The 25,759-nt window shown below is 41.0% G+C and overlaps 1 protein-coding gene across 7 annotated transcripts in view; it reads right to left on the reverse strand.

Moving 5' to 3' along the window:
• Positions 1–25,759, reverse strand: part of PKN2 (protein kinase N2) — a 130,886-nt gene that overhangs the window by 19,687 nt on the left and 85,440 nt on the right. For 4 of the 7 annotated variants that reach the window (XM_021090332.1, XM_013997432.2, XM_021090334.1 and 1 more), the window contains exons 7-15: positions 19,184–19,369; positions 18,131–18,240; positions 8,112–8,255; positions 7,468–7,543; positions 6,418–6,592; positions 6,062–6,188; positions 4,609–4,739; positions 4,450–4,525; positions 4,280–4,371 (exon numbers count right to left, since the gene is read on the reverse strand). In XM_021090332.1, coding sequence (XP_020945991.1) covers positions 4,280–4,371; positions 4,450–4,525; positions 4,609–4,739; positions 6,062–6,188; positions 6,418–6,592; positions 7,468–7,543; positions 8,112–8,255; positions 18,131–18,240; positions 19,184–19,369 — 1,117 coding nt within the window. The remainder of the gene's footprint in view (positions 1–4,279; positions 4,372–4,449; positions 4,526–4,608; positions 4,740–6,061; positions 6,189–6,417; positions 6,593–7,467; positions 7,544–8,111; positions 8,256–18,130; positions 18,241–19,183; positions 19,370–25,759) is intronic. The other 3 variants (XM_021090333.1, XM_021090335.1, XM_021090337.1) reach the window with 3 other exon arrangements.

The following is a 25,759-nucleotide window of genomic DNA, read 5'->3' on the forward strand; positions in this document are numbered from 1 at the left end:
GCCTCTCGCACCGGCTTTACTGCCGTCCAGAGGACCTCTTTGGGGGGACTGACAGCCGATGGGACTGGGTCCATGTCTCAGGACTAGCAGATAAAGGAGGAAGGCTCTTTATAGGCCCGAACTGTAACAATAATTTTAAGCATTTTGCAGCACACCAAAAAGCTGTTCCCTAAGTCTTTAACTTTTTCCAACCTAATCGAAATTGTATATTCTCCTTAAAAGTCCATGAAACTGGAGTTCCCATTGTGGCTCAGTGGTAATAAACCTGACTGGAATCCACGATGATGTATGTTCAATCCCTGGCCTCGCTCAGTGGGTTAAGGATCCACCATTGCTGTGGCTGTGGTGCAGGCCGGCAACTGTAGCTCCGATTTGACTCCGATTCGAAAGCCTGGGAACTTTCATATGCTGCATGTGCAGCCCTAAAAAGCAAAATCAAATCAAATCAAATCAAGTCCATGAGACAATTCAACCTTATGCAAAACTTCAAACTTTATTCATTCTATCCAGAACATTTTCCTCTCAATTGTCATTCTCTCCATGTTCCGAAATACCTTCCATCCGTCAAAGAACAGCACAAAGCCAATCTCTCTTACAAAGCCTCACTTTGATCCGCCAGCACACCCCCCCATGAGCTGTGACTGCCTGTACTGTTTTATATTTATTTTTAAATTTATTTAAAAATTACTTTTATTTTTTCCATTTGTTATTTTAAACTCAAACATATCTACCGTCTTTCATTTATATAACTAATGTATTTACGTTTTCTCTAAGTGACTAGGTGCATTCTAGCATTTTTTGGTGCTTTCTTCGGTGTATCACTAGATACGTCAGAAACCAAACGCTGTGTAGTTAATTTGGTCAATGGAAAGCCACATCGTTTATAAGGCCAATCTCAGGACTGAATCATATCAACGTATATATGAGATACATAAAAAAAGTTTGGCGAGCTGTGTTTTTACTCTACAACTGCAAAAATATACTTCCAGGTCTACTGTGCTGTCTTGAACTGTGAACTGCTAAGAAGAGGAAGCTCAGTGAGGAGGCAGGGCACTAACACAAGCTGAACATTCTTCCTCAGGGGGGAAAAGACAGGACTCAGAAAGAACATTCTACCAGTGGCAGGTGGAGAAGGTGATCTCTGCACATGAATTACATTCCTTTTGAACTCAGTGCATAATCTGTGTTCCTTTAAAAAGATGTGGATTTGTGGTTACCAGAGAGAAAATCCTAAGAGTTCCCATCACAGGGAAAAAATACATTTTTTTCTATTTCTTCAATCCTGTATCTATATGAGATGTTTTTGAGAAAATGATTTTGATAATCATTTGAGGATGTATCTAAGTCAAATCATTAAGCTGTAAATCATACTTATAGAGTGCTGCATGTCAACTGTATCTCAATAAAACTGGAGGAAAAACCCTAAGTAACAACAAAGAAGAGGTTGATTTGGAATTTTCTATCATATAAATAAAATTCACACTAGAAAAAGAAAGTTTAGAAAGGAAAACTGTCATTAAGAACCACCAAGAATTTTAGAAATACCTATTAAAAAACCCCACCAACATGCAAGAACAATGACTTCTATGGGTCTATTAAAAGGATGACGCAGAAAGTAAATATAAAAGATTCTGCTTAGCCATTTACTAGTCACACCTGCAAGCAATACACACTAAAAACAGATTGGTATACTTTTTTTTTTTTTTTTTCTTTTTGCTATTTCTTTGGGCCGCTTCTGCGGCATATGGAGGTTCCCAGGCTAGGGGTCGAATCAGAGCTGTAGCCACTGGCCTACACCAGAGCCACAGCAACACAGGATCCGAGCCGCGTCTGCAAACTACACCACAGCTCACAGCAACGCCGGATCGTTAACCCACTGAGCAAGGGCAGGGACAGAACCCGCAACTTCATGGTTCCTAGTCGGATTCGTTAACCACTGCGCCACAACGGGAATTCCTACTTTTTCATCTTCTAAATTAATTTTTTTCTTGCCTCCCTCTAATTGTTCTTTTTTTTTTTTTTGCTGTTTTCTTCAAATTCCTTCAAGAGTGAGTTTTATTGTATTTATTTTACATTTCTCTGTTTTTCTGGTTCTACTAGAGATTATTTTATATCCATGTGACTGAACACACGTAGACTTACAACTGAAATTAGATAAAGATCTCTTATCAACTGTTCACCAAGGCTGATTAATTTTAAGTAGAGGCAATGTCTGAGGTGCTGGCTAAAGCTTCATCCTCTGATCTGGACATTCTTCTTTTGTGTGTGTGTGTGTGTCTTTTTGCCTTTTCTAGGGCTGCTTCCGAGGCATATGGAGGTTCCTAGGCTAGGGGTCTAATCGGAGCTGTAGCCGTCGGCCTACAGCAGAGCCACAGCAATGCCAGATCCAAGCTGCATCTATGACTTACACCACAGCTCATAGCAATGCCAGATCCTCAACCCACTGAGCAAGGCCAGGGATCGAACCTGCAACATCATGGATCTTAGTCGGGTTCGTTAACTACTGAGCCACAAGGGGAACTCCCAATCTAGCCTAATTCTAAGGACTCTCCGTATCAGGGAAAAAACATTAAAAGTAGTAATTTGATATACCTACATGGCACTTAAGACAATTTGGTAAGGAAACTATTACAAAAACATGTCTTTTAAAAATATGTGGGCTAACTGAGGTCCAAAGACATTTAATGAATCATGCTTGGGTCAAATATCAATTAAAAAGCAACAATCAGGATAGAGAAATCTTTTCACTTGTTGTCCCAAGTTGTTTTCATTACACAGGGCTGTCTTCCATTAATATTTACCGATACTTCCCAGTGGTTTAAGAAAAACACTGCTACTTCTAAATAGCAAATGAAAGCCTCTTTCTGTAATAAATATGCCACTGGTTATGTAATAATTTCCACGTATAACCATTCCATTTCATGCCGGCCTTTTTAAGGTATATTCTCTAACCTAAGTAAAACATAACCCGCAAAGTACTGACATTTTAATAGCTGTCCATGAAATGTATCCCCATCAATTTATACCCAGAATGGTCAGATGCTTTAGTCAAAAAACATCACTTTAAGGAAAAGAGAGGAAAAATAGATATAGGTGCATTTTATTATTTTATTTTATATTTTTGGCTGCACCTGTGGCACAAGGACATTTCTGGGCCAGGGGCTGAACCCATGCCACAGCAGTGACACGAACCACAGCACTGACAACACCAGGTTCTTAACCTGCGGAGCCACCAGGGAGCTCCTATGGGTGTATTTACATTTTGGAGCGGGGGAGGGCTGCTCCCACAGCATGTGGAATTTCTTGGTCCAGGGATCAAACATGTGCCAGGTACATTTTAAAAAGCAGAATAAATTAGCCATGCAGCTAACGGAAGATTATTTGAACATGGCATCTCATTACTTCTGTAATATGAAATGGGAAATGGCTTCACCTAACCACAGATGTCCAACAGTTCCTATTCCACATAAACATTTCCAAGTATAAAACCTTATCAGAATTAGTTTAAACATTTCATCATCTTTCCCTGGTGTCACTCATGAGCAAACTGCCATAAGAAGGGGAAGAAGGAGTTGGCTAGAAAGAAAAACAGTATTTAATTATGCATTAATTTATTTAGTTTCTTTACTTATCACAGCTGATCCCTGAAGAGCATGGGAATTAACCCATGCATAATTTATAGGTGGCCCTCTGTATCTGCAGTTCTTCCTATCTGTGGATCAACCAACCACAGACCATGTACTACGGAAAAATACCATGTTTCAGAGTTTTCTTGTGGCTCAGCAGGTTCAGGATCTCAAGATACCACTGCAGCAGCTCAGATCCCTGCTGTGGCATGGGTTTGATCCCTGGCCCAGGAACTTCCACATGCTATGGGAGAGGCCAAAAAAAAAAAAAAAAAAAAAAAAAGGCAAGAAAATATTCACATTTAAGTGGATCCATGCAGCTGAAACCCACGTTGTGGGGTTCCCAGTGTGGTGTACCAGGGTCATCGGTGTCAAGATGCAGGTTCGATCCCCGGCCTGACTCAGTGGGTTAAAGGATCTGACTATTGCTGTAGCTGAAGTGTAGGTCACAGCTGAGGCTCAGATCTAATCCCTGGCTCGGGAATTCTGTATGCCATAGGGTGGCCAAAACAAGGGGAAAAAAAAAGAACCCATGTTGCTCAACTGTCCACTGTATCATGAAAATAAACTTTTTGTTGCAATATATACACGATTTTCATGACATTAAGTTGCAACCTTGGAAAAATAAACAATTTCATGTTTTAAAAACTAACCTGTCTACTTCATCTCGAGCCACAATGTCTCCTTTCTTTAAGGCTTTTATAGCAAACATTTCGTTTGTGTGTTTATATTCAGCCAAAAGCACCTGAAATGAGATTAAAATAGTTATTTCTCATTTGAGTTATTACTTTTGTAGGCATTCCAAGAAAATTTAAAAGATTACCTTTCCAAAATGTCCTCTACCCAAGACAGCACAACATCTGAAGTCTTGTAGATTAAACTGGAACATCTGTTGAGATCTGAAAACAGTAATGTCAATTAAAAACAAGGCGCAAATATGGGACCAAACATGCAGCCACAGCACTGGGTATATGGCCTTTACCTTCTGTCCTCAAGTTCATGAATACCACTATATTCTAAGCCCGACTGAGGAATATCAGGTTCATATTCAGACTGAGACTTTGGAAGGATACTATTTCTGTCATTCTCAGTATCAAAAAGAGTTTCTGAATCCTGCAAAACATTAAACACGCAATAAATCACAGAAACATTCAGGAAACAACTTACTAGGTAAGGATAGTTTTTAAAAAGTTAAAAGTAAATATAAATATCACAAAATAAAGTTCAGATATTAGATATTCATTTTTGTCGTTACTAATTCTATACTACTTTTACTTAAAAAATGTAAAAAAAAAATACATTGGAAAGAACGAAAACACTAATTCAAAAAGCTTAACGAACCCCAATGTGCAGCAGCACTATTTACAACAGCCAGCACGTGGAAGCAAGCCTAGTGCCCATCAAGAGGCCGTGGGTTTAAGAAGATGTGCCCCCTCCCCAAGACACACAGAATATTATTCTGCCATAAAAAAGAATGAAATACTGCCAATTGCAGCAACATGGATGGACCTAGAAAATATTATGCTTAGTGAAATAAACTGGACAGAGAAAGAAATACTATATGATAGCACTTACACATGGAATCTAAATATGAAACAGAAACAGAACAGACTCAGATTTAGGAAACAGATTTATGGTGACTAGAGGGAGAACCAAGAGGGAGGAGCAAATTAGGGGGAATGGGATTAACAGATACAAACTACTACATAAAACAGGTAAGCGACACGGATGTATTTTAGAGCACGTCATCTTGAAATCTCCTACGACGGAACAGATCTCTGCAAAAATACTGAATCGCTATGCTGCACACCAGAACACAATGTTGTAAATCAACCATATTTCCATATTACTGTTATCGTCAACGCATTTTCAGAAACCATGTTAATCTAGTTAGAAGATGCAGTGATTCGTTCACTATCAGCCGCGGTCCGCTCCCGGGTCAGGCAGCCTATTCCTATTCCCATGCTCCCAGGTTAGGTGGCCTATTCCACCCCAACTGGCTCACGAGCATCCAGAGGTTTTTATGTTTCCCTCACAAGAATCATAAAAAACAGTCCACACAGCTATTTTTAACTGAAATGCACCTCTTATTGACTATGATGCTTTTACTGGCTAATTCATTAGGTGAAAAGGAATTATATAGGTTTAAGATGTCTTGCCTGGAGTTCCCGTTGTGGTGCAGCAGAAATGAATCCAACTAGTAACCAGGAGGTGTGGGTTCGATCCCTGGCCTTGCTCAGTGGGTTAAGGATCCAGTGTTGCCATGGGCTGTGGTGTAGGTCACAAACGCAGCTCGGATCCTGCATTGCTGTGGCTGGGGCGTACGATGGCAGCTGTAGCTCTGATTCAACCCCTAGCCTGGGAACCTCCACATACTGCAGGTGTGGCCCTAAAAAGTGAGAAGAAGGAAAAAAAAAAAAAAAAAAAAGCCTTGCCTGTCCTGGTGTATCCAGATCTCTTAATTCAGCAGCTTCATCTACTTCTCCGAGGGAAGAATCACGTGGTGGGGCCGGAGGAGGTACGGGTTCGAGATCAAAGTCCAATTTGGTTACTGCGGAATCACTTAGAAAAGATAAAGCAATTCACCGAAGGCAGTAATCAAAAGTATGTATTTTAAACAGCTTTAAATTTAAAGCAAACCATTTTACTGCTTTAAAAGGAAGCAGAACACTGACTTCAAAACACTATTTGGAAAAAATGAGATCTTTAATAGACTTAAAGTAATCAGTATATACAAATATCACAATAACTATTTTATAAAAGCAGTGCTTAAAAATCTTAAGACACATACGTAGCTGGAGGTGCTAGCTCAGGAAGGCGCACATCAACCACTGGCACTGCAGCAGGCACGGGGGCTTGGGGGCTGAAGGTGCCAGAATGATTTACTGTAGGAATAGCTCTTCTCACTAGCCTTCCCCAAGTGGCAATATTAATATTCATTTGAGGAGCTCTGAGAAATGTTTTGCCTGTGGATATTGTAAATAAAGGAAACAGAACAAGTAATTCTTTAATATGTTACCAAAAGCCATAATTTAAAAATTCATATTCATCAGTTATAATTTATGAAGAATAAACAAAATTTGTCACTTAAAAAATAGTTCTTAACTATTTGTTATTAAAGGCTAGTGCAAAATAGCACTATCGGTTTTGAAAATAAATAGATAGGAACCACTTCTTTTTTTACACATCTATCTAGTAATGATATATGGTTAAGGTTTAGAAAAAAAGGAGTTCCCACTGTGGCTCAGTGGTTAAGGAATCCGACTGAGAACCATGAGGTTGCGTGTTTGATCCCTGGCCTTGCTCAGTGGGTTAAGGATCCGGCGTTGCTGTGAGCTGTGCTGTAGGTCGCGGACGCGGCTCGGATCTGGCGTGGCTGTGGCTGTGGTGTAGGCCGGCAGCTACAGCTCCGATTGACCCCTAGCCTGGGAATCTCCATATGCCAAGGGAGCGGCCCTATAAAAGGCCAAAAGGCCAAAAAAAAAAAAAAAAAAAAAAAAAAGGTTTAGGAAAAAAATGCTTCTCTTTTAGTGATACTAACTGTGACATTTACAAACGAATCAATATGATGTCTGGGTTTGCTTGAAATAATCTGAGGCAACTGTGAGAAACAGAATACAGACGAGGACACGAGCTGAGTTGTTGAAGCTGAGTGATGGGACACTACTAGTCTCTATGCTTGTGGATACGGTTCAAGTATTCCATAATAAAACTGACAAGTAAATGACTGAACAAAAATGAAAAAAAAAAAAGACAGGTATCGCTTTTTAAACGGTATGTACATTTTAAAATATATTGATAACACCAAAAACACTTTGTTATTTGATTGCTTAGTAATTACCTTGTTGTTTTGAAAAAATTTTCTTTTGTCTTTGGAGTTTTGGTCTTCTTTCAATAACTGGATTAAAAAAGGTAACCTGCAGGGAAGAAATTCAAGTTGACATGAAGATAGCATTAGATTTATGGTTCATGAAATTCAAAAAAAACTTCTAAATTGTAAACACTTAAGAGAATCTGAGATTTAATGTAGTTGCCTCTTCATTTTCTAGATGAGAAAACAAACCTAAAGAGGATAAAGGACTTGTTTTAGGGAGTTCTCGTCGTGGCACAGCAGAAATGAATCCGACTAGGAACCGTGACATGTGGGCTGGATCCCTGGCCTCACTCAGAGGGTTAAGGATCCAGTGTTGCCGTGAGCTGTGGTGTAGGTCACAGATGCGGCTCAGATCTGATGTGGCTGTGGCGTAGGCCGGCAGCTACAGCTCCGATAGGACCCCCAGCCTGGGAATCTCCATTTGCTGCAGGTGTGGCCCTAAAAAGCAGAAAAAAAAAAGGACTTGTTTTAGGACCATATAACTATTCAGTGGCAGAGTTGAGCCAAGACTTTAAGTGGTCTGTCGTTCAGTCTAATACTCTTCCCACTTCTCCATCATGCTACATAATTTCAATTGTAATTATGTGTATTTAATAAAATACATTTATTACCTCTGCAAATAAAGTACCCTGTGGTTCCAAATAGAGACACATGCCATGCCGCTGGTTGTCTAAAAAATCTTCTAACCTCAGAAATTTTACAGCACACAGAGATCGCCAATCACGCCAATAAACTGAAATTTCCAGTTCACGTGACTAGAATAGTTAAATAAAAAATAAAGAAAACAAGGAAGACATCGTTGGACACACATGAATAAAATATCACGAAAAATATAAAATACAAATACAATAAACGAAGAAAACACACACAATAGGTTGCGCTATTTTAGAAAGTGCTTTTATAATGTATATTACTTTAACAAACTTACACATTTTAACTAAAAGCAAGAAATTCGTATTCCAACATTCTCCAGTTTGTGTTCCTTTTAGAAAGAGAACACACACTGAGAATCACCAATTCAGATGAATGGCCATAAAAACTCTTTTCCATCCCAGAGTTTCAGTCTTTTGGATTTTCCTCCTCCACTTGGCATCATTTGCTGTGCTACTGTTAAAAGACCTTACTGTTCACCTCAAAAAATTTGTTCAAATCTTATTTCCCGATCCCAGTGTTGAATGAGAAAAGGGTCTGCAAACAGCATTTATTCTGCGCATTAAGTATGTCACACACTATGTAAACACTTAAGAATGTTCGGTCATTTAGTCTCCCAAAGATACCACCAGGTGATGGGACCAGCAATAACAGGGCTCTGTGCAGGTAGGGAGCAAACACGAGGTTCAGACTAAGTTTTATACAGAAAGATGCTCATTTATTATTACAACATAAAAAAAAACCAACCACCCCAGAGAACCAAAACCAAAAAAGCCCCACTAAAACCAAGGACAAGTTAGGTATGTTATCCATGTCTATATGGTATATCATATGGCATAATATCCACCTGAGTATTATATAATTCTGTCATTAAAGACTATGCTTAGGTGGGAAAAACACTTATGGTTTCAACATATCTACCAACCAACTGTTAAAATGCACTTGCAGAACACACTTAACAAACTGGAGGTCAGCCCACAAACTGACCTCTACATACGAGTCATAATCTACATACGTTTAAATTTAAAGCACAAGATTTCTCCATTGTTTTGCTTTTCAGGATTTTGTGGATCATCCATAAAAAGAGATAAATGTTTTTCCCTTTAGGCTCAAAGTAATAAATTACTTCTTTCATATAAAACTTTCAATTTGTGAACTTATGAAACTTATTATCCAAACTCCTACTATGCATAACAAAAATCCTATGACTTTAATTAAACTAGTCGATGCAAGTGAACACAGAAAATACTTATAAAAACAGAACATGAAAAACGAGTCGAGACACAGCGTGCCGGAAGGTCTCACTGATAATCAGGGAAAAGCAGCAAAAAGAGACATCTTGGCAGTGAGAGCAGAAGCTCAAGACCTCCTACCTTTCTTCTCAATGACACAAAACTACTGTGGGAGAGAACAACTGTCGCCAAAGGGCAAGTATGAGGAGAGTATAATTATTTTAAGATCAGCAAATGGCATTTAGAAGTAGTGGGTATTAACGCCGTAATAGTCTATTCCAGTTAAACTTTTAAGTATTTTGACAAGTTATTTTGGGAAATATACTGCATAAAGTAAACCAGGGATTGGTAATTTTCTACTTTTTTCCTTTGGCTACACTCGCAGCACATGGAAGTTCCTAAACTGGGGATCGAACCCGAGCCACAGCTGCGACCTACGCCACAGCTGCAAGGCTGATGCTTATAACCCACTGTGCGGGGCTGGGATTGAACGCAGGCCACCGCGGAGACAATGTGGGTCTCTTGCCCGCTGCCCCGCTGCCCCGCAGAGGGCCTGGTGCTCTGCCTGCTCTGTTTCAGGCCAGAGGAGGAGAGGCGTACTTTCTTTCACCTTCTCCACTGTGTCAGGGAGGCATCCTTGTTACAGAGCAGCAAACCAAGTGGTACAGATGCTGGGGGTGGATGAGTAATTCTGAAAAGTTTTCACACCTTTCGTCCTGCTTAAATGGTAAGATTCTATCTTTCTCTGGATGACAGAGAATCCAATCACCTCCTTTTTATTTTGTCTAGCCACTCTGGTCAAACTCACATACGCATTCTCTTCTGTTTATTCCATGCTTCGGACTGAAGTGTGTTAGAAAGACCTGAGGTGGAAGGTTAGTTCAAGGCCTAAATTAGCTTCCCAGGAGCTCTACGCTGAGGTTTTAAGTATAAACTCTTCACCTTTTGTTACTTTGCATTGTTTCCTGGACCACTCTCTCCACAATTTAAGGGGCAGGGTGGCTGTGATCTAAAGGAGATTAGGATATTATATGCCAGTACTCCTAACACAACGCAGAGAACGCCGATCCTCCTTTAACCCCCTAACATCTAGTGTGATCTGAATAAGGAAAGCAGGGATATGGCCTCTGAAAAGCAAAGGACCCTCTATTTAGGGAGATGCCACTTGATGTGCCTACTGAATTTAAACCGCCAAGTGTAACTGCTCATTCACTAGCAATCTTCCAGATGAAGCAGGTCAGTTCCATAAAGCAAGGGCGTGCTCGTAGGTAACGTCAACCCCCCAAAGCAACAAAGCTCCAGGTGGAGTGAAGTCATCACACAAACAGCTGAGCTGGATGATCTGAGCTAAGTACGGGATTGGCAGTATCGGCAGACTGTCCCAACTTGTGTTTGATTTTGTCTTACTATGGATTTGAAGCTGGGATCAAAGAGGGAACACTGCAGTGGAGGTGAGGAAACTGCATGGCCCGTGTGAAGTCGCTGTAAGGCCTGAGAGTAGAAGGCAACGGTAACTGCTTTCCCCAGACTGAGGTGCACCTGGCCAATACAGGTGTAAGGCGTCCGCCGTAAACATCAGGACGACTTGCCGTGCATGCATGTTCCCTGGGAAAGACTTCCTCCCGTCTCCTCCACACATCTGTCACCTATTTTATACAGATACAGATACAGATCCAATGATAAAAACCCTCCAACCTAGAATTCTAGACTCCAAGCATGACAGCAGAATGAAGCACTTTCAGATATGCAAGGTCTCTAAAACTTACATTCATTCTTTTCTTAGCACGTACGCAGGGACATGGTCCACTGAGGTGAGGAGGTGGAAGAAGAAAGCTACGAGCAATTCGACTCAAGGGATCCCAGAGGAGCAGAGTGAAGGAGGGCCTCAAGATAAAAGCCACAGAGCAGCCATTTAAATTGGAGCAGAAAGATGTCAGGCTCCAGGAAGGACGCTGCTGGGGAGCGAAGCAGGTACCAGGCTGACCGACAGCTGCCCAGACACACCTGCCTATGCACAGTTGTTTTAGAGTCCTTCTGGAGGTTTTGGTGACGGTGCATGGAAAACAGGCAAAGCAAAGCTAAACAAACGCTCAAAAGAGGCAATTAATCACCCCGGGGGGTCTTGGTACTAAATGACAATGCCATCACGGTACCGAACGCGGTTTATCTGAAAACAAGGCTCACGCAGTCACAATGCCACAAACCCTAAGTTACTGATTCGACCTAAGTATTCGGAAGAACGAAGATAAGAGTGTGGTAATTTAAGAGTAGTGTGTACAGGCAATTTCTAAAAACGTGAAGTCAGTAACTAAGAATCCCTCGAGTTCTCCTCTAGCAACTGTTCTCACCCCACTCCTCAGCCTCCTGCCCCTTCCTCCCACCACGCACAGTCGCTCCCCGCTCGCTCGGCTGCTTGCCTCTTCTCTGAGGACCCCTCCTAACGTCCTCCTGGCTAGGCGCTCTCTAGTCGTCAGCACCACCGTCTGTCAACCCAGGTATTTCCAGCCCATTAATCCGACTGCCTTTTTACCGGCTCTCAACCCCTCGATGTCTTCCTCTTCCTTCCCGTTAATCAGCGTTCTTAACAGCTGATTCCTGCGAAAATTCTTCTGGTTCAGTTCATCCTGTTTCCAATACTGATAAAGACTGTTCTCTATTAGACATTAACAAAGTTAATCAAAAGGAAACGTGGCATTGTCACTCCTGTGGCACAGGTTTGATCCCTGGCCCAGAACTTCCACATGCTCCATGCGGCAAAAACAAAACAAAACAAAAAAAAAAAAAGGAAAGAAAACACGAATGGGAAAAGGTTAGAGCTGAGGGCTCTTCCTTTTTATTTCAATGTCTCATGGCCAGACTGAGGTTTTTACCACGGAAGAGCGGAAGGTATTCAGAAAAAAATGTGAAATGATACAGCTATCGTGTTTATAATAAACATTAATGAAGACCAAGTTTTATAAGAAAATTGAAAAAGGCAGCCTTATAAGAATTAAAAAAAAAAAACCAAAGAACTGATAGTACACTTTAGAATCCTAGATTATAGCTTAGGCTAGTTATTTAACCCTAGGCCAAAATTTCTTTATTAATCTGTAAAATGAGGGGGCTGGAAATAGCAAATTCCAAGTGACATCTTATCCAGAATTTCAAACCAAACAAACAAAAAGGCTCTGTGTTGCTTCCTGAAACAATTCTGCAGAGCCCTGAGCTCCCAGGAACATAATTTGAACTCTTCTACATCATTCTAGATTTAGATCATTTCTAGAGTATCTTAAAACTCTAAAAAGACATATGAATTTTTGTATCTTGGGAAGGACAGAAATACTACAGACAACCTACTTCCAGAATGTTACAGAAAGGAAACTTGACATTTGAGGCAAAGCGCTGGGCATGAACATGTCAGTTTAAAATAATATTTCTATAAATATTTCTATAAACATTCCCTATAAATAAAAATTCCATAAATATAAGGGACAAAATAAAAGAGTAAAAAAAATCACATGAAAAGTAAAATGTACTATGTAAACAGAAGACTCATCATAACATCGTAATAAGGAGTGTGGCCTCCACAAGAGGAGCTTAGAATCCAGTTCGGGGCAAGCAGCACGCACATCAGAAACCGAGGAGGTCTAGCTGGCCTAAGGGATGCACGGCTCTAATTAACCACAGAGTGCCTTCAAAGCCGAGGACCACTCCACTGGGGGAGCAAGTCTGATGCCTTGAAGAAGAAAAACAATTTTAGGGAAGGATTACACCTGCAAGCAAAGAAGAGCCAATCAGCAGTTACCAGTCTTCCTGGTTTTCTAAGCTTGTCCTTTGGGTAATGCTCCATTAGTTTCTCTTTACCACATTTTCACCACCTTCCGGTGTGTGTCTGCCCCTGTTACTATCTCATATAAATTACCACAGAGGAAAGGGCATCCATTCTGAGGGGCCGTCAGGGTCTAGTACCAACTGTGAAATTTATTTATATGTGATCACTCTGGTTCTCAGTTTCCTAACCTATAAAATGATGGCTTAACTACTTTTAGATTCTATTTTAAACATAAAATTCTAACCCGATAACCTGGCTACAAGAGAAATCTTCTAACTAGCCATTGTCCCTCTAACAACAAACCTCTTCCTTAGGTTTCATTTTGATTGTATCACTCATCAAAATCCTGTAACTACTTTAAATAGGCTCTGAAATGAAAAGCAATGACATTCAACCACTTAATTTCCCATTACTTACCAGGCTCTTCCATTACACTCAAATTCACAGCCACACATCAAAGCCTGGGCTAAAGAAAGAACTAATGTCACTGAGCAGCTAAAAGTGGCAGGTTACACAAGGCATTTTTTATACACTACATCAGAACTTCTTCCTAATAGTCCTGTAAGGATTCTATCTTATCCCCATATTAGAGATGGGGAAACAAATGCCCAGGAGTCAGGTTATATAACTTATCTACCATCAAGCAGCTAATAAGGAGTTCCCATCGTGGCTCAGTGGTTAACGAATCCGACTAGGAACCATGAGGTTACAGGTTCAGTTCCTGGCCTTGTTCAGTGGGTTAAGGATCTGGCATTGCCGTGAGCTGTGGGGTAGGTTGTAGACGCGGCTTGGATCCCTAGTTGCTGTGGCTGTGGCGAAGGCCGGAAGCAACAGCTCTGATTCGACCCCTAGCCTGGGAACCTCCATATGCCACAAGAGCAGCCCTAGAAAAGGCAAAAAGACCAAAAAAAAAAAAAAAAAAAAAAAAAAAAAAAAAGACAGAAAGAAAGCAAGCTAATAAGTAAACAGACAATGAACCTGGTTTGTCTGACTTCAAGGCCAATGTTAGAGCAAACCTATTATATCAAGAATGAATGGAAACGGAAACATTTTGTAGTCATAAATACTTACAAGTATTCAAACAGTTTAGAAGGAAGATGCAAGCATAACAAGACATGAAAACAGTAACTATATACACTGACAGCCTTAACTGTGTGTGTTCCTCTCTGTGGTGGGCCTGAGTGAATTATATTCATCTATTTAGTTAAACAACTAGTTTATACCATGTAAAAATGCTAGTTCTCCTAGTAAATATTAAGAGTTGAAAACCAGAAAATATTAGAGTTGAAAAAATAGAAGTGTAATCTTTTATTGACACAAGAATTCCCGGAGTTCCCCCCGTGGCGCAGTGGTTAACGAATCCAACTAGGAACCATGAGGTTACGGGTTCGGTTCCTGCCCTTGCTTAGTAGGTTAAGGATCCAGTGTTCCTGTGAGTTATGGTGTAGGACGCAGACTCGGCTTGGATCCCGCATTGCTGTGGCTCTGGCGCAGGCCAGTGGCTACAGCTCCGATTCGACCCCTGGCCTGGGAACCTCCATATGCCGTGGGAGCGGCCCTGGAAAAGGCAAAAAGACCAAAAAAAAAAAAAAAAAAAAAAAAAAAAAAATTTCCTTACAAGCTCTCTTCTAAGTTGCTCATTCCACTTTATTGAGGGAGTACCACTTTCTGTAGCAGGTATGTTCATTTTTTAACAGCGTTCTTTGTACTGAAATGAAATCTGCCATCACTGACTTTTTGTTTTGTCCTGCACACGTACAGAAGTATACAGTCAAATCCAAGGACAGAAGGCACAAGCTGCCCCCTTTCCATGCTTCTGGCAAACATGGCTACTTAATCAGCATGACATTCTCTGAAAACAAGGACCCATCCAGTAAACCTTAGGACTGAGCTCCAGAAAGTTACTACCAACCCATGAGAGTCAACACATACAAGTGGAAATCTCATTGCTATCCCCAGTTTAATCACTTTTCCACATGTTCCTTTTACCTCTAGAGACAGTTACCAAATCTTTGTTAAATCTATTCCTTAATTGGAGTTCCTGTTGTGGCTCAGTGGGTTACAAACCCGACTAGTGTCCACGAGGATGTGGTTTGATCCCTGGCCTCGCTTAATGGGTTAAGGATCTGGTGTTGCTGTGAGCTGTGGTATAGGGTGCAGACACGGCTCAACTCCAGCATTGCTGTGGCTGTGGTGTCGGCTGGCAGCTGCAGCTCTGATTGGACCCCTAGCCTAGGAACTTCCATATGCCACAGGCGCAGGCCTTAAAAAAATAAAAATAAAAAAAAAAAAACCTATTCTTTTCTAGACCTCTAATTCCATTTTCCTTCATCTGTCCACATGTGAGGGGATTTTCATCATCTCACCATTCCAGCAATTCTTCACTGGATAAGCTTTTACAAGGTTATGATTTGATCTAGGGCATGAGCTGATCCAACCCAGAGTTTTCTATTTCTCTTTGGCAACCTTCTTTCTCCTCCTATCTTTGGGAAACTGCTTAAGACTTGATTGTTAGACCTTCGCTTTTTTTCTTTACAAACGCTTTCCCATTACAGGCTAGTAACTCTTTTATTAGCTTATTTTCTATGAGATCATCTATATCGGATGATGCCAGCCCCCTGTTAAAAGCCCTTCAATCATCTTCTAATTTGTAGACTATAAAAACCCTGGTAGTATGACACCCACCTAATCTATTTCGCTTCTGCACACTGCTCTGTTTCACAGTTTTTATTCTTACCCCACATCAAGCTTTCTCTACCTCAAGACACCGTATGCTTTTTCCTCCTTTGCAAGAGCACTCTTACCTGGGTCTGGCAATTTTCTATCCATCAGGTCTCAAGTCATAGGTAGCCTCTTCAAGGACACTCTTCCTAATTATGTCCTCTACCTAAAGGAGCCCCCGCCCTCGTTACACCGCCCTATTTAGTTCCTTCACTGCACTCGCAGATTAAAAAAACAAAACAAAAACCTGTTTACCATTTCTCTTCCTTCGTGAGAATATGTGGACTGTAGAGATAAGGACTTTGGCTACTATGATCAACCATCGCCAGAATCCACAACGGTGCTTGGCACAGAACGGACAACTGTGATTATTAAGCTTAAGATTCCACGACAGCAATTCCTACACGTATCACTTCCCGTTCCAACGGCAACATTTTACTCCAAGCTCTCTTCATCTTACAGTTGCGGCAGTGGTACCCTCCTGCCAATTTATTTGCCTTTAGTCTCTATTCCCTCAAACTCATTCTTCATACAAATCTCTTTTTTATAATGATTTTTATTTTTTCCATTATAGCTGGTTTACAGTGTTCTGTCGATTTTCTGCTGCACAGCAAGCTGACCCAGTTACACATACACGTACACATTCTTTTTTCGCACATTATCAGGCTCCATCAGAAGTGACCAGACATAGTTCCCAGGGCTACACAGCAGGAACAAATCTCAAGATCAGCTTTTCCATTATTGTCTCTCTACCAACAAGTACAAATACCTTAGCCAAGTAGGTCAGAGTCCTCAATATCTTTTAAAATGAAATCATACACATCTTCAGATGTAATGATAAAAGCCCGCAAGCAATCAGATATGTATGAAGAAGCCGCTGAGGCCTAAGTTCCTGGAGGCATTTTGAGAGACCTTGTTGACACTGGCAGTTGCTAATCTAACTTCTGGAAGTGCCTGGGACACAGTACGTATCAATGAATATTTGTTCATGAAATGAATGAGTAATTTCACAATAATTTATAATGAATAAAACGAATGATCCTAAACCAAAGAATGAAAGAAAGTACTATTCTTTGCCTCTCAGTCTGGTACTCACACACACGTAGATTAGTTAGTAAATTACCCTAGTAAAAAAAGCCAACGTTAATTGAGTTCTTACTACCAGCCTAAGATTTTTACATGGATTTAACCCTCACACATTTCAGTAAGGCAGATGTTACTGAAGATAAGGAGACAGTATACATAAAAAGTTAAGTATTTTGTGCAAGCATGTTTAACATTTAAGTGGCAAAAACAGTACTTGAAGCAAAAGCAGCGATGACGATGCTCAGTTAAGACACTGGCGATGAAGATGAAGCAGGAAAAATCAACTGGAAGAAAGATGTTTTTGGCTGTGGCACGTGGAAGTTCCTGGGCCAGGGATCAGACGTGCACCACAGCTGCAACCTGCGCAACTGTGGCAACGCCAGATCCTCAAGCCGCTGTGCCACAGGGGAACTTCTGAAAGAAAGATTTTCAAAGGAGAAGCTAGAGTCGTAACTGCCACCTCACAATGTCATTAAGCACTATCGATCTTCTTTCACTAATACGTAATTTTTAAAATGACATAGGTACTCTCAATCTGAATACTAAATGACAAAAACCTTAATATGTTTTTTATTTCTTGGACAAAGTTATAAGTCTAATATTTTCCTCCCACACCCCAGTGAACAGATGGGGATCCGAATAATAAAGGCATCATCGTGGACTTGAATCTCCTGTGGACACGCTGATTCCCACCACAGATTGCATTCTAGCCACGCACGCTATTCACGAAGGCCACTGAGACCCATGAGAATGGCTGAGAGCACAATCGCTCACTTCAAATGCAGCTTTAACAATATCACCTACAAATGGTGAGTCAGAAGATTTCACAGTGGTTAGAGAGCACACTAAAATGAGACGCATATTTCAGGAGCAGATCTCACCTGGATGTCGATCCTTCGTGTTAATACAAGGGACACTTTTCAAATCACTGTACAAACGAAAGCCTCGGCAGCAAGCTGATAAGGTAGACTTCTGTATACCTCATCAGATGAGACATTTCTAAAATACCTAGGTTCTTCTTGTATTCTGTTAAGAATGAAACCTATCAAAGGCTTCTAAAATACAACGCTTACATTAAAAATGAATTATAACTATAAGGAAAATTCAAGTAAAAAGTTTCTCATCTTACCCTGTCTAGCTCCAGTGTAAACTTCTGGTCCCACGACTGATTGGAAATGGGTTTCCAGCTAGTTTGACCAACCACAGTATTATCTAGCTTCAAAACCGCACACACATCGTCTGGAATTACAATTCATAAACTTGCTTAAGCACTTTAAGACCTCCAAAATAGCAGTGCCACCGTTTAATATCAACAGTCTTAACGATCCTCTGAAAGTAAGGCTCTTCTTACTCCCTACCGAAGCTTCTGAATCAAAAATGGCTAGTTTTACATATACACACACTCCCACTAGACCCTCCCAAGTTATCCCCTGCATTTCACAAGAACACAAACAGTCACTGCTATGTTTCACTGCTATTCGAATGTCACTGAAAGGGCTAGAAGGTGACAGTAGTTGCCTGACGTGTGTGTGCGCGTGTGTGTGTTGTGTGTACACACAACAGCAATCGCCCACTTTTTCTCCCTCTACGTTTGCTATTTATAAAGGCTGTTCCCTTAAGCCATTCTTATTTTCACATTTTCCCTAGTCGTCTCTCTACACACAGGAAAGCACAGACACACTCGCCCCACACGCTGCGCTGCTCTGAAGGGTCACCTGCCTTCCCTCCAGTCACACATTCACGTCACACGCGTGAAAAGTGCATCTTACTCTCACCACCTTTACCCATCCCTCCATCCTGCCTTGCTTCTGGGACACGAGGCTACAACCCTCATAAACACGCTGCATTCAGTAGTTAGGTATCAAAACTCCAATGTTGGTTTAGACGTAGCATCATGCCATCAAAGGAACCAAGAAAGGACCCAGAGTTGGACCTAAAGTGTGACGTCAGTGCTTCATTATGCCCAGAATCAGCACTACATGTCTTTCATTTTCTAACATATATTCAGTAAGGTAAGCTTTTGCTGCCTTTTTAATTTTCCTGTCACTATAGCTTTTCATACTTTAAATTGTGGAAATTATAAGTTTGCTGTCCCACTCTGACTCTTCTCACTCTTCTCTGTCCCCACTGCTCTGCCCTGTGATTTCTTATATGATTGTTTAAAAAAATCTGATTACTGAACTGGACAAGTCATCAGTTTTTAGGAGATTTCGGCTACTTCCGCTTTTACTTTTACTTGTTCTGCTCATGAAAGATGATCTGGTTTCACTTGGACTCCAGCCAGGTAGTGCAACCGATGCTGCTTTTGACCGTCCAGGAACATTCTCTAGGATATCTTGACAGCCCATGAGACGAACTTCCAAAGTACCTGAAACATAAACAAATACCAAATAAGAAAACATCAATTCTCAACACAAACAACTGTGTCTCTGTTAACGATTTAGAAATGGGGGTGGGCAGAAACTTCTGCTACAAGAACAAAATCTCTTCCCCAGAGGGTCTTTGAGGTAACTATCATCTTTCCTGTTTTCTTTAGAGAAGCCTATTAGAAACTCTCAACTGAGACAACCACAAAACATTTTGTAGAAAGAACAGCACCTCCCAAAAGCTGTCTGTGGGGTATAGAACAAGGTACAAAAACCCCTTGTGTATGTGAATACCCATTTCTATAATTACATGGAAGAATTATAGAATTATGTGGATAAAACACATGGGAGGCCAACTATAAAGCTAAATAATACGTCTACTAAACAGAAATTAGAAACAAGGAAATCTGTAAAGAACAGCTATGTTTAGTAGTTATATAGTTAACATAGAAAAGGACTTCACAGGTTTTTTTTTTTTTTCATAAATAGGTGGATTTCTCTTGAATTTGAGATGTAAAGTAACATTTTTCCCTTTTAATGGTTTAGTTAGTCCGACCATTATGGGCAGTAATTATCTAAGCATGAAATAACTGCAGTTCCCATAGGCAAAGACATGCTAAAGGTGTTCAAATGAACACAAGTAACGGTGAGCTCGGCCGTCTGGAGATAAGGCTTTGTCACCATTTGGGCTAGACTTCATGCACTAAAATTTTTAAACAGTGCTTCAGGATTAAAACTGTAGGCACTGCACAGAGCGTAACATTTTAGGAAAAGTATTGCCTGGCAAAAGCTGTCTCATTAAACATAAATAATTAAAACTTAGTATTATTTAAAGTTTTTAATTATTTAAAAGTAACAAAAGGACTTTTAACAAAGTAGAAAAGTCTATTCTCAACTCAAAACAACTCAAAAAAAAAAAATTAGACAAAAAACCAAAAAAAATCAGTGTTAAAGACCCTGGCCATCAGGCAAGAAGAGCAGTGGTCCCTGAGTGAAAAGCCCAAGACGGCCTGCTGCCCGGAGAACCCGGGACAGGGCAGGGAGGCGGAGGCAAGGTCTGGGCTGGGGAGACAGAACCCGGAACACGGAGACGGAACTGACGGAGGTGGCTGGACCCCACAGGCAGAGGAGAGGAAGAAAAGAGAGCCGCCCGACACGGGACTCCCGAGATGGATACACGGTTCCCCAGACCAAAGAGTCAGTCATGCCTCGGGGGAGAGTAAGTACCTTAGACCACACAGGGCTCCAGTCCCGGGCAACAACCTTCAAAAGCATTACCCCAAAGACCAAACTATTTCTAAGTAACTATGACCTAGAACAAAGCTCAAAAATATTTTTAACATTTGTAGGACTAAAACAAAAAACCCAGCACCTAACAAGCTAAAATTCAAAACGTCTGGCATTTAATCCAAGATGACCCGGTGTATTTGTTTTCCATCGGCTGCATGACTGATTATCGTAAACGGGGGCTGAACCCACACCTGCTCATTACAAACCCTTCTGTAGGTCAGACTCTGGGTGGGCTGGCCCGCTTAACGTCTCATAAGGCTGAAATCACTGTGTCTGCCAGGCAAGGCACTTACCCGGAAGTTGTGAAGAAAAACCTGCTTCTACGTTCATTCAAGTTATTGGGGGGACCCAGTTTCTTGCAGCCATAAAAACGAGACTCCTATTTCCTTGCTGCCTGACATCAGGAGCTGTTTTCAAGCTCTAGAGGCAACCTGCATTCCTCGTCATATGACCCCTCTGTCTCTAAGCCAACGGCACATGAAATCCTTTTTGTGACTCATCTGTGACTCCCCTGCTGCCTCTGGCCAGAGACAATTCTCTGCTTTTCAGGGGCTCACAGGATGATACAAGCTGGCCAGATAACTGTCCCTATGTTAACTCAGAGTCAACGGATGAGCATCCTTGAGCACCTAGGTAAAAATCCCCTTTGCCATGCAGCATCGTATCACCACAGAAGTCATGGCCCATTGTGTTCACAGGGAGGGATTCTGGTAGTCAGTCTTCATGCTCTGCCTAGCACACCAGGCAAGCAAATAAAGAGAAAAGTAGGACCCATTAAAAAAATAAAATGAAAACCAATACAAAACTGATGTAAATGTCATTAGGATTAGCAGACATTCACAGAATTGTTGTAAGTATCTCCCAACTGTTCCAAACGCTGGATAGAGACACCGAAGAAATGAGAAGGATCCAAAACATACTCTTAGGGATGAAAACCACACCGGCAGAGATGAACCTGCACATCACGTGTCTCCAAAGACAGGCTGGCGAATTTGAAGTTTCAGCAAAAGACATGACGGAAAATTGAAGACAGGAAGGACGTGGAGGGAAAATAAAAGAACAGTGCATGTGTAAACTGGGAGGTTAACTTCCAGTGGCCTAATGCATGTGTACCTGAAGTCTCTGATGAAAAGCAGGATACGGAGGAGAAAACACAGTTAAAAAAATAATGACTGAGGAGTTCCCGTCGTGGCGCAGTGGTTAACGAATCCGACTAGGAACCATGAGGTTGCGGGTTTGATCCCTGGCCTCGCTCAGTGGGTTAAGGATCCGGCGTTGCCATGAGCAGTGGTGTAGGTTGCAGACGCAGCTCAGATCCTGTGTTGCTGTGGCTGTGGTGTAGGCCGGCAGTTGCAGCTCCAATTAGACCCCTAGCCTGGGAACCTCCATATGCCACGGGTGCGGCCCTAAAAAGAGAAAAAGCCAAAAAAAACCAAAAACAAAAACAAAAAAAAACCATCATCAGCAGACTACCACATGATTCAGCTACACCACTCCTAGGAATTTATCCCAGTGAAGCGAAATCTACGTTTACACAAAAACTACATAAAGATGTTATTAGCAGTCCCTCCCTCTGCTGCCCCACAGCATACTGAGGACCCGGGCCAGGGGTGGGATCTGAGCCACAGCTGTGACCTAAACCGCAGCCACGGCAATGTGGGATCCTTTAACCCACTGTGTGGGGCTAGGGACTGAACCTTCACCCTGGTGCTGCAGAGAAGCCACCGTTCCCATTGCGCCACAGCTGGAACTTTAGCAGCTGTATCTGAAACAAGTACAAATGGAAACAACCCTAATACCAATCACAGGTGCACGGATAAACAAATACGGTATATTCACACCAATGAACACTACTACTGATAAACAGGAAGGACCTTACTCATACACACAACACAGATTAGTACCAAAAGATTTACTCAGAGTGAAAAAGGCCAGATCCCACCCCCACCGCCAACAATGAGTATACACTGTATGATTCCATTTATATAAAATTCTACAAACTGCAAGCTAATACCTAGTGACAGAAACAGGCTAGTGATTGCCTGGGGACAGGTGTGGGGAGGAAAGGATGAGAAAAGCAGGAAAGAGCAATTAGCTAGAGACGTGTGAGTCTCCTTCTGGGGTGATGGGTATAACTGTCTTGATTATGGTGATGGTCTCATGACTTGAAATAGACGACAAAACTTCTCAAATTACAAACTCTAAATATACGCTATAAAACTATTTAAAAGACTGGATGTTGATAATGGTGGCTCAACTATATATATTTACTAAAAATCATAAAACCACAGCGTCAACTATTCAACAGACATGTTAAGCATGAGAGGAAACTTCACCTTATGCTTGGTTAGGTTGCGGTCTTACCTCACTGTAAAATATTAAAGCAGTCAAGTGTAATGGCTATCATTTTTAATTCTAGTTCAAAAGAAACAACCTGTGTCTGCGTTTTGGTTTTTTTACTGTTAAGCTGGCAAACTTCGGTCATTTCCACTACAAATGCTCAGATGTAAACGTCATCCTGGAAAACTGAAAACATCTGGCGACTACTTTAAACCCCGGTAGCTTAGTAAATACGGCAGTAATTTCAGGGTATCAGGAGATGACAACGTTCAACACCTGCTTTCATTTCAGAAAAACCTGGAGGGACCTACGATCTTCATTACATCTAGAAGTTTCTTTCTTTTATGAGGTGACACCACTGCAACTGTACATAACCACATAAGAAACAGCTTAAAATTACATTTTTTTACTTTTATAATCCATAACATGAAATTTAAAAAAAACAAGCATATCCAAGAAGTAAATGTTTGTACTCGCAAGCAGCAGCTATAAATTCTATCAGAATAAGTAAATGTTTTTTATTTATTTTTGGTTTCTGGAAAAACCGTCTTATATCAATTTTACTAAGTCAGTATTTCATCTTAGTACAACTGAGTAACTTCTTAAGAAAAAATTCTGAGGACATCTTTTATAAAAGCTCACCAATGTTTCAAAACTTAGACGAAAAAATTCAATTATACTTTTGGATGGCCAACAGACACATGAAAAAATGCTCAACATCACTGATTATTAGAGAAATGCAAATTGAAAGTACAGTGAGGCATCACCTCACACCAGTCAGAACGGCCACCATTAACAAGCCAACAAATCACAAATGCTGGAGAGGGTGTGGAGAAAGGATACTCTCTTTGACTGTTGGTGGGAATGTCAATTGGTACAACCACAATGAAAAACAGTGTGGAGGTAACTCAGAAAACTGAATATAGAGCTACCATATGATCCAGCAATCCCACGCCTGGCCATGTATCCAGACAAAACTTTCCTTGAAAAAGATACACATGCACCCATATATTCATCCTAGTGCTACTCACAATCGCCAAGACATGGAAACAACCTAAATGTCCATCGACATTCCTAATGAATGGATTACGAAGATGTGGCACATATATACACAATGGAATACTACTCAGCCATAAAAAGATAAACTAATGCCATTTGCAGCAACATGGATGGAACTAGAAATTTTCATACTCAGTAAACCAGAAAGAAAAAGATAAATACCACATGATAGCACTAATTTGTGGAACCTAAAATATGACACAGATGATCCTGTTTACAAAACAGAAACAAATCATGGCCAAGGAGAGCAGACTTGTGATTCCCGGGGGGAGGGCGAAGGCAGTGGGATGGACGAGCAGTTCGGGGTTTTTGGACGCAAACTGTTATGTTTACGATGGATGGGCAACGGGGCCCTGCTGTACAGCACAGGGGAACTGTGTGCGACTGGGTCACTTTGCTATACAAGAGAAATTGAAGAAACATTGTAAATCAATTCTACTTTAAAAAAGGAAATGACATAAAAAATTAAGTGTCAGACTGGTAAATGGATAACTGTAAAAAAATTAATTATACTTTATATCAAAGCAATTTGCAAATTTCAGGATTATAATCATACAACCACAAAAGCAACTAGAGTATAAATGAGGTAAACCACAAATAACGGCAAAAGCAATAACAACTACGAATGGTCAATACTCCAAATCCCTCATCATGCTCTAATCCTTCACAGCGCCACTACCATTTCTCCTCCTAGTTAACGCCATAGTTAGTTTAAGGTCCGGGAGAAACTTAAAGGAATTTTAAAAAATCTTAAGAATTATAAAATACTTCTTTTTAGACTGGTGGGATTTACATCGCCAAGTAGAGTTCAATAAGGGAACAAACTGAAAGAGGCTAAAGAGTTGGGAAGAGGCGCCAAACAGGATAGAAAAGGAAAGTAATTTCCAGTCATATCAGCTGATTTTCTAAAATGTGGCTTTATTACTTTTTAAAAAATACTGTTAATTTCTAAATATTTCGCAACCATATTTTAGTCAATGAATCATTCAGAAATTCTGGACTATTAAAAATATGTTCAGACAGTTCCTGTTCTGCTGCAGCGGAAATGAATCCAACTAGTATCCATGAGGATGCACGTTCAATCCCCGGCCTAGCTCGTGGGTCGGGATCTGGTGTCGCCACGAGCTGTGGAGCAGGTCACAGACTTGGCTCGGATCCCTATTTCCTGTGGCTGTGTAAGCCAGCAGCTGCAGCTCTGATTTGACCCCTAGCCTGGGAACTTTCATATGCCACAGGTATAGCCCCGGAAAGCAAAAATCAAACAACAACAACAACAAAAAAAAAACAAGGTTCAGCCATAAGATGGTGAAACCTAACAGAGTAAGTACAGTATTTGATACTGCCTTAGTATCAAATACTATTTACCAAGGATGTGCTGAATGTATGAAGTATCCTGTGCCAGGGGTTAAGATTACACACAGACAGATGGCAAAGTCCTCTTTAAATTCAGTTTTAATTTTTCAAAAAACACGATAAGAAGATGTGTTCCCAGGCTAGGGGCAAATCGGCGCTGCAGCAGTGGGTTTAAACCACAGCCACAGCAACGCTGGATCCAATCCATATCTGCGACCTACACCACAGTTCACAGCAACACTGGATCCTTAACCCACTGAGCGAGGCCAGGGATCAAACCTGTGTCCTCATGGATACTAGTTGGGTTTGCTACTGCTGAGCCATGATGGGAACTCCACCTGCAGGTTTTT

Source organism: Sus scrofa, chromosome 4 (genome assembly GCF_000003025.6).
Source record: "Sus scrofa isolate TJ Tabasco breed Duroc chromosome 4, Sscrofa11.1, whole genome shotgun sequence".
Classification (NCBI taxonomy): domain Eukaryota; kingdom Metazoa; phylum Chordata; class Mammalia; order Artiodactyla; family Suidae; genus Sus; species Sus scrofa.